The 16,154-nt window shown below is 32.2% G+C and overlaps 1 protein-coding gene across 1 annotated transcript in view; it reads right to left on the bottom strand.

The window, feature by feature from the left end:
• The window catches only part of LOC129220220 (nonsense-mediated mRNA decay factor SMG5-like), a 98,590-nt gene that overhangs the window by 6,180 nt on the left and 76,256 nt on the right, over nt 1–16,154 (bottom strand). The window contains exons 20-22 of the mRNA XM_054854586.1: nt 15,528–15,684; nt 12,903–12,993; nt 10,913–10,993 (exon numbers count right to left, since the gene is read on the bottom strand). Coding sequence (XP_054710561.1) covers nt 10,913–10,993; nt 12,903–12,993; nt 15,528–15,684 — 329 coding nt within the window. The remainder of the gene's footprint in view (nt 1–10,912; nt 10,994–12,902; nt 12,994–15,527; nt 15,685–16,154) is intronic.

The raw sequence follows: 16,154 nt of genomic DNA, 5'->3' as shown, positions 1-16,154 counted from the left end.
ATTTCAGACACGTACTCTTTAAAAAAATTCCAAACCTCCATTCCCCTAAAATCGTGGAAGATCGTCACAAATTAAGGTTTTTTTTTTCAGTTTGGAACTTCCAATTCTAAAAAAAAATGATCAAAGGTCTATAATTGCTCTTTTCGGACTTCAATTCAAATAACTTTTTAGGGGAGATTCCCAGACCCCATCATATATCATCTACGATAGTCTAAAATTGAGTTTTGGAAACTTCAAAAGACTCCTTGTGCTAAGTTCCGATCCCTATCATTAGTGTTAAAAAGGACTGGGCAATATCAGAATTTTAATACCGCAATATAACACTCTCCAAATATCGATATTTTTGATATAGCGTCAAAATTTGGGAGGGAGTGGGGTGGTTGCAAAGGATTGAAAAACAACTTTCCAAGTATAATAAATACAATTATTTCTAATTCAAAACTTTCCTGGAGGTGGGGGGGGGGAAGGAGGGCATGCAAATGGTATAGCTCAATACATGACAAATGTGCATCGCAACAAAAAAGTTTTAAATATTCAATTCAATATTTTTTTTAAATCTTTCAATTTAAGCAGTCTCAATAATTTGAATGTACTTTGAACAATACAGTCGACTCCCACTACAACGCATTCTGACTTACCCGAAATGGCTATGATGCGAGTTTTTTCACCAGTAAAGAATTTTAGATATAACGCGAATTCCTCGCCAGCCACTCGAAAATTTTCGGAAGGGAATCACGGTGGCCGTATCGGCTTTGTTACTTGCTACTAAAAATGTTTTTTCGATAATGGACTTACATCTCTTTAGCATCACTGAGAGCGGAAGTTCCCACACCGTACAAGCCTGATACATTTCTTATACAAATAATTACTCTCCTCATTTTTCTTTTTTTTCATTCTAAATGTGAAAGTTGTTGAAATATAATGACACCTAAGAGCGCTGTTTCAACTTGTGAATATAGAGAGAGAAAAAGCAAAAGTAGTGTTTCTGACAGTTAAAGAAAAACTTCAGATTATGTGCTTGAACAAATGCGTCGAAGGTAGCACGACATGACAAATAGGTATGAGCGAATCTTCCATATGGGCAATTAAAAGTCAAGAAAAGGAAGTCCGTAAAAGTTCATCGAATAGTATCTAAGTAAACTGTAAAAATTATGAAGATGGACGCAGTTCTTGTATTGTGAATTTAAGTACCAGGAAGAGGGGTGTTGCGTTGCCATAGATGGAAAGGTTATAAAAGAACTAGTGAAGTAACTGTATTGTGTATTTAAAAATATATAAGAATAACGGTTTGATCATGCAGCATAAATCATCATATTCACTTTTTTAAGTCGCAAACATCATTACTGGATCCACTGTACAGTAAAACTATAGTGCATTTGTTTTTCTTACTACATACTGTACGCACCGTACTGGTTTATTGCATGTTTTTCTTGTCCATTGATTATTGATTTTGTGCATCGTAGCAACATTTTCTGCTGAATAAAACGTTTTTAAAAAATTTAAAATACAAATTAAAATTCAGTTTTTTATGTAAGAAACAGTACTGTATAGTTAAGAAATGGTTTTTAACAATTTGAAGTGGTGTTTACAAGTGTCTAAAATAATTGGATATGTTTATAAAAGTTTTTACACATACCCTTTTCCACAACGTGAAATTTCGACTTACGCGAGGGGTCTTAGAACGCATCCCTCGCGTAAGTCGGGACTCGACTGTATTTCGTATTTATGTCTTAAATAGTTTATTTTTAGTCATTTAATAGCTCTTGCTTTAAGACTTTTTACTTCTTAGTTGAGTAACGTTAAGTAATACTAATAATAAATCTTTAAAGACTGCAGCTATAAATTTTGGAAACTATCACACCGTACACACTCATTAAGCCTACAGAACTATGAAATATACTTTTGATTTCACTATTTGCCTTTCCAACGTTGCACGGTCTACCTCTAAAATAAAAATATCGTCTAGTGACACATAATTAACAATCAGGTTTAAAAAAGAAATAAAAAAAAATAGCACAAACATATTTCCTCAATTTGTAGAAAGTACAATTTTATGACTCAAAATTGGAACTTAGACATTAATGGATTTTTTCGTAGTCATTCTGGATTTTCTGGTGAAACTCCCCAAGGTGGTCCCCATACACCCCATTTTGATGAGAAAAAACTTATGTGAATTTCTGAGTATCAAAGGACCGCTGCGCCATGTTTGGAAAAAAAATCCAACGAAAACTGGATTTGCATAAGGAAAACCCCTTGTGGGGTGTATTTGCACCCTCCCCCCTTTCCTCATAGGTAGGCAAAAACCCCTATGACAATTGCTGACCATCAAAGAACCGCTGTTCCAAATTTGGCAAAGATCCGACGAAAACTGGATTTGTATAAAGATCTCCCTTGTGGGAGGGAGGGTGGCCCCATTGTGAACGAAAACTACCCTAAGTGAATTCTTGAGCATCAAAGGACCTGTCTGCAAATTTTTGCAAAAATTTGACGTAAACTGGATTTGCATAAGGAAAACCTCCGTGGGGTGTCCCCACCCCCCTCCTCCCTCAGTGGTAGGCGAAAAACTGCCTATGAAAATTCCTAAGCATAAAAAAATTGCTGATCCAAATTTGGCAAAGATCCGACGATAACTGTGGATTCGTAAAAGAAACTCCTGGGTGGGAGGGGTGGGGGGGTCCGATTGCAGATAAAAACTGCCCTATAGGTGAATTCTTGAGTATCAAAGGACCTTTCTGCCATATTTGGCAAAAATCTGATGTAAGCTGTGGATTTGCATTAATAAAATCATTATTTGTTAGTTAAAATATATAATACATTTAAAACTATTGTTTTTTAACGATGCACACATATTTTAATATTGATTTAAAAAATGCAATTAATTTTTCTTCAGCATGTTCAATCCAAAATCCATATTATAAGGTAAACCAATTATCTCATTGTCATTATTTCATAAGCAATTTAACCGAAAAACAAATACGAAAATTTAACTTTTTCAATTCCGGTATTTGAGAACGACTCTTAAACTGAAGTAAAAAAATCCGAGACATAAGGGCTGCAATGAACTGCCAAAGTATTGTGAAACGTGGTACTTAGATGGTTTATGCGCGTGCTTACATAAAAACCCTATTTTCGCATATGCATCGCAGAAGTTTCATCAGTCGGAAGTTTGTAGATACGAGCGTTTATTTCTGATTCTATCTCTTACGGCAAACCCTGTTGGCTTTAAACATGGCGCAGCGCTTTTTTCCAGATCCACAAAACGCTCCTAGCACCAAAATTGGTGAGATATAATTTTTTCGTTCTGCAAAGTACGAAAATACTTGAAAATTTTGCTCGTGATCAAGTCAACGATAAAAGGTATGAAAATCCGTAAAACTTTAAGGAAATCTGGAGGAATTGGCAGGCATGATCCACTTATTAAGCAAAGAATTATGAATGAATATGTATTTTTAAGTCGTTATTTCAATTAGTTCTTAATTAAATCCGGTTCTTCGATATATCAGACAGACTGAAATTTGAATATTGTTACCGCAGTAATAAATATATATCGACATATATATTTATTACTGTTATATATATATTTATTACTATTATATTACGATATATCTGTATATCGCCTAGCCCTAGTGTTAAGAGATGTGCCTCAATTACGTTCTCAAAACTACAATTCTGAAAAAAAAAAAAAAAATCCGACGGAGAGCCTTTCTTTCCGTAAAATTATTGAAGATTGTGTCTAAAATTACGTTTTTCAAACTTCATATGTCGAAAGAGAGTTAGTTCCTGTGTCTTTCGGCTCAAGGAGGGGGCTCTCTTGTATCTGTTCTTGTATTGAACTGCCCTTGCCGGCTTACAATAAATACGAGCATTACAATGTTGCATAAGAGTATGATAACGGACATTTTTCGAAAAAAGAGAATAAAAGAAGTAATAGATAATTCTTAGTTATATTCCCTGTTCAATGAGCTAATTTATCAAACTAAAAATTTTTTCGTTCAATCTGCTCACAATGTATTTATTTTAGGGTGTTGCAAAAAAATCAAAAGTTGATTTTTCAAGTCGCACATCTTCTTATATTTTTCTTTTTAAGTTAAAACAATTGTCAAAAGAGTTATATATAATTTGAACAACGACAACCAATGCCGACTTCTGTCATTGCTAGACCGCCCAAAAAAAAAAAAAAGAAACTCAAAATTTCTGCTGATAAAGCATTGCAGCTATACCTCATGTAAAAAAAAAAAAAAAAAAACAAAGTTACTTTTACTTTCGAGTCACCAGATGTCAGCACCAGGCTGTTTGTCTGCTCAGAGACTTTTCTTTAAGAGGGCAACAGGAGAAGCTTTTCGCTGTCGTCATGGCTAAAGAATTGACCAATGATTTTTGAGCACGAGGTTCTCGAAGGTCAAGGCGGTGGAGATTTATTGCCCCAGTCTGCCTGTAGCTGCGTTTGCCGTTGGAAGATGTTCCGTGCTGGTTTTTTCGAATGGTGGAAGAGAAGGAAAATGAAAGATCGGGATTTGTTTTGTTCAAAAAATAAACGGAAGAAGTAAAGCCCATAGATGGGGAACTTGTATATACATTTAAGAAAATGCGATAGCCAAGACCATGAATAACCAAGAGAGTTTCCCTCTCTGTAAAAGAAATGAAGACAACGCTGTGAACAAAAGATCTCCATGCTGCATCCATCGCGCCATTTTTCGATTGTGTGATGCTTTCGTGATATGAACTTTTTTCGAACTCTCCGTTTGTTCATCCCCCCTTCCTTTTTGTTATACATATTCAAATAACACGTGAAACATATTATTGAGAGAAAATACCGAGGGAGTGCACTTCCGTTCAACGAATTGTCTATACTGGACTATGCTTTACATGCCTAAATAAAAGAAGTTCGGTAAGTCAAATTTATTGTCATTGTCTATTTCATTTGGTCTGATTTCTTTAACGTTGCGATAGTAAACTTAGATTTGATTTGAATGTTCAGTCTCGCCACTATCGATCATAGCCCTAATGAACATAACTATTTAACACCTCACATGCACCACAAAACATTTATTCAAATTAAAAAACAATTAGGTATCCCACACTTGGCCTAAAATTTATAATTTCCTTCAAAAAATTGATTTTTCTGATGCATATTATTAAAAAAGCCGCCTTCGGCGACCAGCTGGTCTGCCTTTTTACGCCATTCACCTTTTTGCGCCAGGGTTGCCGCCTTTGGTGGCGGCTTAGACAATTTAGCGACAGTATCATACAATGTTTTTCTTTATTTATCAACATTATCATTCACCTTTTTACACCAATGTTGCCGCATTCGGCGGCTGCTTAAATAAATTTCGTGGCGGTATCAATCAATCTATATGTATCTATATCATTAGTAGTTTGAATAAAATATTTTCTAGACCTATCTCTAGTTCCGTCGTTTGGAATACTTTTAAAGGAGGGGAGGGGAGACACAAACGGCATACTCTTCATACAAATTTTGTCGAAAAATAACAAAAAGCACTCCCACTTTTATGTGAAAGCAGTTTTTTCAAAGTCATGGTGTGTGTGGGGGGGGGGCATTGACACCCCGTTGAAGTTCCTTAAATGACGGGCATGTCTCTTTCTTGCTGTCCATCTTTTATATCGACCTCTTTATTTGCCTATCTATCTATCTGTCTATCTGTACGATCTATACGTATCTACCTCTGACAGTAACTAACAATCTTTTTTTATTTATACAAGTATTAATTCGAAAAAAAAAACATTGTTTGTCCACTCAATCTCTATCTCTGTATCTACCTAACCTAACCGCCAATCCGTAAGAAAAACAGATCATGCAAAAAATCATAGGCTTTATTTATTTAATCAAAATAGCCGGCAAAAAAAAAGGCTCTATGTTCCCCGTAGTGTGCAAAAAGAAACGCTTGTAAAAAAAAAGGTGAAGAGAAGGCAAACGATTTCAGTTGGATCACGTGATGAGGTAAGTTCGGAACTCAGCCGGCAAGCTAACAGCTCGCGTTGCGTTCTGCATTAAAAAAATTGTAAAAAAAAACTATTGCGTATTTTTAAAAACTTTTTTCTTCTGAAGAGAGCAGAATGTTTTTACCATTACCAACTAAAATTTTAGAATTGAGGGTTCCATACTTTTCGCAGGATGGGTTTCGAAAGAAACTAAACCCAGAAAAAAATGCAAATTAAAGATTTTTTCAAAAATCTATAAAAAATAGAAAAATTGCTCTATCTTCAAAATTTTTTCAATATCATATTTAAAATTAAATTTCTTACACTATAGTACAAAAAATATTCGTCTGGCGTGATTGGTTCGGGGTCTGTGAGGTTAAAAGTGCTAAAAAGGGCTAAAAATCACATAAAACATTAAATAACATTTTTTCTAATTAAAATATCAAAAATCGAAGCCCAAGGTGCATATCTTCGGCAAAAACTGCACCTGTATACCAAATTTCATCTTTCTAGGCCTTACCGTTTTCCTGGGATGCGCGCCACAAACACACACACACAAACATCTTATTTTATTATTTGTATAGATGGAAGTTAAACTTTATAAAACTATCAAGCTGAAAAATATAAACAGTAAAGTAGGTAATCCGCGTCAAATAGAAATTTTTGCTCTCCTGCAATATTTAAGTCTCCCACATAGTACTCAAAGGTATGGATTTTTTTCAAGGCTAAGTTAAATTTGTCATTTTATACATATTATTTTTTTATTATTCATTTGCAAACGTTGATCTGAAAATGAGGTAGCTAATAAGTTTTAACTTTATATTTTATTTAAATTTATATGTAATTTTTTAAAAGATAAATGAGAAAAAATCAATTTTTTGGAGAAAATTATAAATTTCAGGGCTCCCAACACATTTTAGCCATAGAAAAGGGTAAAAGAGGACCACTTTGAATCAAAAAGGGGACCAAAGAGGACCAGTTAGGATTAAAAAGAGGACCTTGGGAGGACCATTCATAGTTAAACCCAGGGAAGCACCAAAAGGCAAATTAGCTGCCTGGCACTAAATACATGAAGATAATTCATTAATTAACCATAATAATGATTTTTAATGATAAATCCTTATCACCTTCTGCACAACTGAATTTTTTATCCATTGAATTATATTATTTACAGAAACATTTGGATGGGGGGGGGGGGGTGACAAGCAAGCATGTAACTGATCATCTTACAGAGTAACTTTAATTGTAAAATAAATTTTCTACTAATTAACATGTAAAAACTGGCTAATTAAAAATAATCACCTAAGTGACTGATGGATTAGTGCATAACTAATAAAGACTTTTTAGATACAGTTATTACAATAAACACCTTAGCACATAGTAGTTTACAAAATTTTTCACATAACTAGTTTAAAGAGAATTTATTTTGATATAAGGTACCGCAAGACAAAAAGATATAGTTAAGATGCCAGAAGGTTCCCTCCCCCTCCACAGCCCTTGGTTTTTACACATATTTCCAGCCTAAATATGGTAAGTTCATATACATATGAGAGTTAATGACCAAACACACCAAAGCAGGAGGTAATTTCTGGCTACGGCGCTGATTGACTAAGTTCAAAAATATTAGAAGATTGCAAATCATTTATTAGTATGCTAAGTATCCGAACCATTTCTTCATATGTTTGAATTAGTTGTTTGGCCCAAACAACTTTGGGCACCAAAAAATATTGTAACTGTCTTCATGTATATATAAAAATTAATGAGAAAGAAAATTTTTTATTTAAGTCACCACACCCAAAAATATACAAATGCTGCTCAAGCGATAAATACACTGAATGTAAATTTGAGCCTGCTTTTACTGGATAACTTAATGTAATAAATAAATGTAATTTCAGATTCATAGAGCTATATTTTCAAATTGAAAATACTCATTATGAGCATTTAAAAAAAAAAAAAAAAAGACACAAAGTTTCAGTTTTTAAAAATAAAATTAAATAATATAATTTGAAAAATGTGCTAGTCTAGGTTAGCATATGTGAAAATAACATTCGATTGCGCAAAATATCAAAATATGTACAAGATGCAAAAAGATTGAAATCTCAAACACAAGTAGCAATTCTTCGCGAAGTTCGAGTAAGTCCAATGCTGCTATGGTTCCAAAAATAAGAAAGTTTATTATCTATTAAAATTAAAAAAAAAAAATAAGCTAATCTATGGTAGCGTATGTCAAAAAAACTTCTGATTGCCAAAAATATCAAAACATTAACAAGATGCAAAAAGATTGAAATCTCAAACACGACAAGCAATTTTCCGCGAAGTGCAAGTTCAATGTTGCCATGGTTTCAAAAAAACAAGCAATCTATAATCTATCGAATATTTAAAAAAAAAAAAGCTAATCTATGGTGGAGTGTGTCAAAATAACTTCCGATTGCCAAAAATATCAAAATATGTACAAGATGCAAAAAGATTGAAATCTCAAACACGACAAGCAATTTTCCGCGAAGTGCGAGTAAGTTCAATGTTGCCATGGTTTCGAAAAAAAAAGTAGTTTAATATCTATTAAAATTAAACAAAAAATAAGCTAATCTATGGTGGAGTGTGTCAAAATAACTTTGACACACTCCACCATAGATTAGACTGATTGACAAAAATATCAAAATATTAACAAGATGCAAAAAGATTGAAATCTCAAACATGACAAGCAATTTTCCGCGTTGCTATGGTTCCAAAAATAAAAAAGTTTATTGTCTATTAAAATTAACCAAAAAATAAGCTAATCTAAGGAGGTGTTTTGTCAGAATAACTTCCGATTGCCAAAAATATCAAAATATTTACAAGATGCAAAGAGATTGAAATCTCAAAACCCAGCAAGGAATTTTCGGCGAAGTCCAAGAAAGTTTGATGTTACCATGGTTCCGAAAAAAAAAGTAGATGATTATCTATCGGAATTAAACATAAAATAAGCTAATCTAAGTTAATGAATGTTAAAATAACTTCTGATTGTCAAAAACATCAAAATATTAACAAGATGCAAAAAGATTGAACTCGCAAACGCAGGAAGTAATTTTTAGCGATGCTACATATCGAACACAAGTTCAGAAAATTGCACTGATGAAACATTCTTGATTTTTTTCCCAAGGGCGTACGAACCCGTGAAAAATTTCAGTAGCAAAATGCTTTGATTTGACGTCATAACTCCTCCCCCAAATCTCTCCTTTTGCTAGATTTTCATGTTACAGCGGTTGAAGGAGGAGTAATGACGTCAATCTGAAGCGAAATAATAAACCAGAAAGTCAGGTTCAATAGAAAAACGGCGCCGCGGCTGCATGTTTAGGTGTAACAAACGTCAGCACACAGTATCTTTTAATGTAATGAAAATTTTTAAAATCTGATTTTTGAGTAAAAACAATATAAAAGCGGACTAAACGGACCGAAATGTTAAAAAGCGGTCTAAAGCGGACTTTACCCTAAAAAACGGACTTTGGCGAGAAAAGCGGACCATTTGGGAGCCCTGAAATTTTGGATCAAGATTGGGATATCTAAATGTTAATTTTTTTTTTTTTTTTTTTAATTCGGTCTTGAATACAAGTGTTGGTTTACACTTTCAAACACAAGTTGGTACGGGTTGCCGTTGTTCAAATTATATGAAACTTTTTCTCACAAGTGTTTTGACACAAGAGGGAAAATATAGAAGGGTACACGACTTGAGAAATCAACTTTCATTTTTTGTGGGACACTCTAGTACGTATGCTCTTTATTTACTTATTTTTTGAAAATTAGCGAAGTAGCGACTACGCTTTAAAAGTAGTTTGTAACTGCTACATTTTAAAAAAAGTAGTTGAAGTTGACTACATTTGTAACAAAGTAATAGTAGTTGTAGCTCGTTATGTAGTTTTTACAACCACTGTAAAATAGCATTGATTTAAATGAAATGATTTTGAGAGGTACATTAGGATCCAAAGCTTGGTGGAAATCAGCTAGAATTCCAACTATTTATTATCAGTAATTATTTCTTTTACTGAAGCAGCAAGTTATGATTGAGTGTTTTTTCAAATAAGGAGTCATTTTACAGTATTTTTGGAAGAAAAAAAGCATGTTAATACTACAGTAAACTCCCGATTATCCGCGGAATAGGGTGGCACGGTAACCGCGGATAAGCGAAAACCGCGGATAATCCGAACAATGGGTAAAAAACAATACTACTGTATACAATAGCTAAAAAATATGAATAAAACGCAAACATACATTTAAGTTATAGCTAAAAACATTGCTATATTGCATCTACTAACATTGAATGTAAAAAAATATACGCATTTAAAGCTAAAAACGAACAGTAACACAATCATAAGTTTAAAAAATACTTAATGACTGTTAAAAAAATTAATAAAATAAATTGTGAAAAGACCCGCGGATAAGCCGAGCCGCGGATGATCCGACCGCCGATAATCGGGAGTTTACTGTACTTAAAGAAACACAAAAATTCTAAAAGGCAATGTTTGCATGGAGAGAAATTTCTCTTTTGTAAAAAATCATTTTTTACAATAGAATGAAAATAATTTTATCATTCTTAGGCTTTTCCTGCTATTCAAAATACTTTTCGGAGTGATTTGAATAGGTCAACAACAAAGTAATTTTTAGGGGGAAAAATAGAATTATCGAAATTTGTTTGGCTAGAGAAATAAAGTTGTTAAGGGTTTAGGTCTGTTCCATACACTGTAGTCCTGTCCAAAAACCCCACGTCATTATTCTAGAATTGTTTATACTTTGAGAAACATACTCCATCTAATTAGGTACATGAAAAAAGTTTACCTTTGCATTAAAAATTAAAGGATAAAAATGACATATGCCATTTTTCAAGCATACAAGGAAACCTTCTTTCAAATGATTTCAATGCCACTGCCATTTTTCATGAATCAGAAAAAAAAAAGAAAAACTTTCTGTAATTAGCTCAATTAAAAGAGCTTTTACATACCAAGCTTCTTTTTCCTTCTTTTTTGGATACTTCATTGGAACAAGACTTATTTTCTCCATCTGTCTTTGGGCTCTTATGTACCTGTAAATATTGAATTTAAAAGGTGAGCACAGAAATATTAAAGTATAAGAATTATGCAATGAACATTTTAACATCATTACATGTCACCTCTATTGAACGATCATAAACTTATTTTCAAATAACATAAAGATTAAAGTTGTCTAAAAAAAAAGTTTCCATTATTTTGAGGTATAGAAAGAACATTGCATTTCCTACAGTTCTAGCTAAAGACATCGTCATTAGGGGATGTCCACAAATGGTTTCATGCTTTGAGGAGAAGGGGATTTGTGAAATTGTGAGTTTGTGATGAGGGGGAGGTGGGGGTAAAAGGAGTGTGTTATCACATTTTTATTACATTATGCCTATGAAAAATAGCACCACATGTAAAAAGAGGAGGGAAAAGGGTAAGGTGAAGTGTGACATTTTGTAACAGGGAGGAGGGGGGCGGGGAGAGATTAAATTTAATGAAAAAAAGTCTGAAATCATTTGGACAGCCCCTTATTACATTTTTTGTTTTGCAATTAATGTTTCTGCTTCTCATGTGAATTAACTTAGGGAAGAAAGAGATTTTAAAACCACATATAAAGTTTTATCAAACCATAGTTGTCTGGTTCATGTAACAGATATTTCAGCAGCAAAGTTTCAACATTAACGAAGCTTAAATTTAACTACAATATAAAATTTTCCACAGATTGATCTTGCATTCACAAACTTAGCTCCTTAGTTAAGGATTAGTATTTAGCAATCAAAGAAAAGAATGGAGAATCATTTACTAATAGGAAGAGTCAAACAAGAGAGCACATTTTTTTACATGAACTTGAACTAACTGTAACGGAAATGAAAAATTGCACTAAAGGCTGAGTTGGTAAGTTAATTCTGAAGGAGAAAAAAACTGGAAGGAATAAATTTCTTCCAAATGGAAGAAAAGAAAAAAAACCCCCCTTATTCTGAGAATTCATCATAAAAGTTGCAATTTTGTATGAGAAAACAAATGCATTTTGGAAGAAAATAAACATAGTTAGATGTGTAGTGGTGTCAGAAGTGGGATATTGACTACATAACTCGGTTTTTGGTTAAACCACTCTTTAATGCATCAAACTACATGTTCACTCTTCCAGTGATAATCTTCTTCTCACTCCCAGAAATCCCAATTGTGCAACTATGGAAACCCCAATGGTGCAATCCCACAAGGCTAACTGACAATTTGCACTGGCAGTCAGAGGAAGATTGTCATTGGAAGAGTGAACATGTAATTTTATGCATTAAACAGTGATTTGCCAAGAACCGAGTTATGTAGTAAATATCCCACTTTTGACACCACTACAGATAGAATTATCAAAAAAAGAATTTTTTTTAAGTAATAAAAAGGCTTTCTTTCTTCAAGAAAGGTTACTCTGAAGATAGGTGAATATTCATTTAAAAATCAGCAGCGTTAACGTTTCGAATGATATCTATTCTTACCTGATTAAATGATATATTTTTTTGACCCTTGACATTTGCTAAACCACTGTTATATTTTCTACCAGCGGTACACGCACGACTTTGCCCATAGTAAAAAGTTAAAGTCATTTAGTTAACTTGTATATTTACAAATAATGGATGATGAATTTCTCGCAAATTTGCTATGTTTTTTAGCTTGTCACGTTATTGTAATTTTCTCGTCCACCACGTTAAGATAATTTGCACTTGTCCAGGACATGATAATTTGCTTGGTAAAATTTTCTTAAAATTGGAATAGAAAAAGAACAAAATCGAAATTTCAAAAAATCGCTCCCAGGTGCACACCCCTATGTTATAAACTAATTGTGTGCCAAATGTCATGAAAATCGGTCAAACAGTCTAGGCGCTATGCGCGTCACAGACATCCAGACAGAGACATAAGAAATTAAAAATATATTTTCAAAATTTATTGAACTAAAATAAAATCTACCTGCAACCCTTCCTTAGTTCTGATTCCAGCCAACGTATTGCTTCTCGGGCTTGAATACTTTCTTTCTTGAGCTGATCCAGATTGGCGATAACTAAATAAATGGCGATAATAAGATAGCTTAGTGTTTGTAATGGAAATAAACATTTATCTTTGTAAAGAAAGACATGATTTAAAATAAAATTAAATTTTGAAAGCTAAGGATATCAATTGCTTATAATTTAGCTAATCTAGTATTTGTTAGCCTTTACTGTAATGATGAGATAACATATATTCCAAAGTAAAAATAAAAGCAAGGAGTTATAGTGTTTATTGGCAGTTCTCAAAAGGTGGGAGCAAACACAGACCTCAACTTTGAAGCTTCAATACCAAATAACTTTCATTTTAATTAACTCAAAATTTTTTGAGTTAAATTATAATACTGTATAGATAACAGAACTGACATAAATTATGGGAAAAATACTCTTCAAATACCCTTAAAAAATATAATTTTTTTTGTTAAAAGGCACAATTTTGGACATTCAAAACGTTAACTGAGCAAATGTACCACCAAAAAAATATTTTTTTTAAATTATTTCCATACGCTTAAAAAAAAAAAAAAAGGATATGAATCTCAAACTGAATAATTTTTTGATAATATTTTCCACAAATTAAAAAAAGTAAAGACATGTTATTTATTTTATAAACGATTTTAGAAAAAAAGGAAGTTGGAAGTTTGATGATGTCCAAAAGTTACGATCTGGACGATGCTATTATTTGAGAACTAAATCTATGATTTATATGCTTTAAAGGTATTTTTCGATGAACAAAATCAATTTTTAATTATTTTAAAGTGTTTTTATATGTTTTTATGCAGTATCTTTGAAACAACATCTTTTTTCTTCAACATATATGTGAGATGTCCAAATTGCATTATGATCTAGATGCCAATACTTCTGTCCATTTATTAATTATTATAAATGATCTTCTGTCTTGTGAACTTAATAAAAGAGGCTATTATAATGTTAATTTCTTTAATCCATTGGTATTTTGCACAATTAATACATTATGCATTGAACATTACATAAATAACAGTAGAAACACAAGTTTCGATTGTAATGAACGCATTTAAGTAAACAAAACGGCGGCAGCATATACCTCTGCAACATTTTGAACATAATTATCTGCTATTTTGCTGATATTTTGGATAAAATGTTTTCAAATTACAACAACAAATCAATATCTAAACAGAAATTATTTAATAAATAATTCTTCAATGTTCTAATATTTAGACATTTCTCTCGAAGCACAAAAATCGCCAAGCAAACTCCAATTGGCGACAACTCACAGCGTACAATAAGCAAAGGGTTACCAGTGGGGAATTCCGGTTTTCACCAACAGCATCAGTTTTGGTGAATTTATCACCTGCGCTGGCAAAATGGATGGTTTTTTTTTTTCGGATTCTACTAAACTATAACAAAATTTTATTGTTTAAAGACCAGTATATAAAGTTATTCAAGTACTTTATAAATCCTCTATTTTCATTGCAGATTTTAAAAATAGATAAATTTTCATTGGAAAAGTTCAAAAACTGTGAAACTTACATTATGAAGATGTCCAAGATCTGTTACTTACTGGACAACTACAGTAAATTCCTGATTATCAGCGATCGGATTATCTGCGGTTCGGATTATCTGTGGGAGTTTTAACAATTTTTTTCTTCAACAGTGGTGACTTATGATTATGTTGTTTGTTTCTAGCTTTTTCATACATTTTTTACAATCAATGTTACTGTTTTTAGCTATAACTTTTCTGTATGTGTGAATTTTATTCCTAATCTGTAGCTACTGTATACACTAGTATCTTTTTTACCTATATTTCATATTATCCGCGGTTACCGTGCCACCCTTATCCGCGGATAATCGGGAGTTTACTGTATGTCCAAAATCTGTTACCTACAGACCGATCATTCAATTTGTTATTTATAAATTTTTGTAAATACCTGCTATCTTTTTATGTTTGTATATTATTTTCTAGGTATACATACTATGCAATAAAAACAAAATTGATGTCAAATTTCAAAATTTTGAAAATTGCTCAGAATTAACTTTTTTGTTCCCACCTTTTGAGAAATACTCTTATCTAAACTTAACATTCATCTTCAGAAATGGAGGTTTTTTTTTTTTTAACTTTTAAATTTTTTGTCAGATTAATCTGAAGGAAGGATAGATGTTGTTTGGGTGATGTGGAAAAGTGATTTGGATGAAATAAATTAGAAACATTTTCTACTCAAATGTTTTTAATTTAAGAAACTGAAAATATTTTCTTTTAATTATTGCAATAGTCACATTGAATTCAACATTATAAATATTATTTTACATTGGCTTACATTAAAAAATGTATTACTATAACACTTTTTTTAAGAATTTTTTTTTTGATACTAACATAATTTTTACAAAAATAAACCAATTTCATTATTTTTAAAAGGAAAATTTTTGTATCAGTTTTTTATTGTACATATTATTATGACTAAAAGTATTTAAAAGTATTTAACTTCAAAACAAAGGAAGAGTAGTAAGCAGCTGTTAAAAAAAAAAAGGAATGATTCATATGATTAAAATGAAAGAAACATAATTCAGAAATGCTTACCTACTAATGGCACAACAACAATGAATCTTTTAGACATAATAAGCTGTCGTAATGCTGACAAATTATAGCAAAGAAGACTGGTGTCACAAACTAAGTATGGAGAAAGTTGAGGAGCAGAACCTCCTTCCACAAGATTTTCTAAATCATTAACTTCAGCCTGTCAAAAGAAAGTAAATAAATTATTAATGCTTCATCTAGAACAATTTGTTCAAATACATTTGTGAATGAAAATAAATTATTAAACTTTTACTTTTATTTGTTTTTGTTGCTTTGTTTAAATATATATATATATATATATATATATATATATATATATATATATATATATATATATATATATATATATATATATATATATATATATACATACAACAATGTAGTGGGGGGGGGGAGGATCTTTGAAAAGTGGCCCTTTTCATCACCGACAGCAAAGTTGTCTGGACTACAAAGGAGATCCAAAACCTGAAATAGCTTAGGGCCAGGTTAAGTCCAAATCCAGCCTTGATTATAAATAATATTGCTCACCCCGCCCCCCCCCCCTAGGAACTTGGTCCTAAATCCGTCTATGTTGCAGCCATTTTCAGAGTACAGAATTATTCGTGCATTAAAAAAAACATAAGTTCTAAA

The sequence above is a fragment of the Uloborus diversus genome, chromosome 4, assembly GCF_026930045.1.
Source record: "Uloborus diversus isolate 005 chromosome 4, Udiv.v.3.1, whole genome shotgun sequence".
In the NCBI taxonomy this organism is placed as follows: Eukaryota; Metazoa; Arthropoda; class Arachnida; order Araneae; family Uloboridae; genus Uloborus; species Uloborus diversus.
The sequence above is the reverse complement of the archived record's forward strand: the minus strand, read 5'-3'. Positions and strand labels throughout refer to the sequence as shown.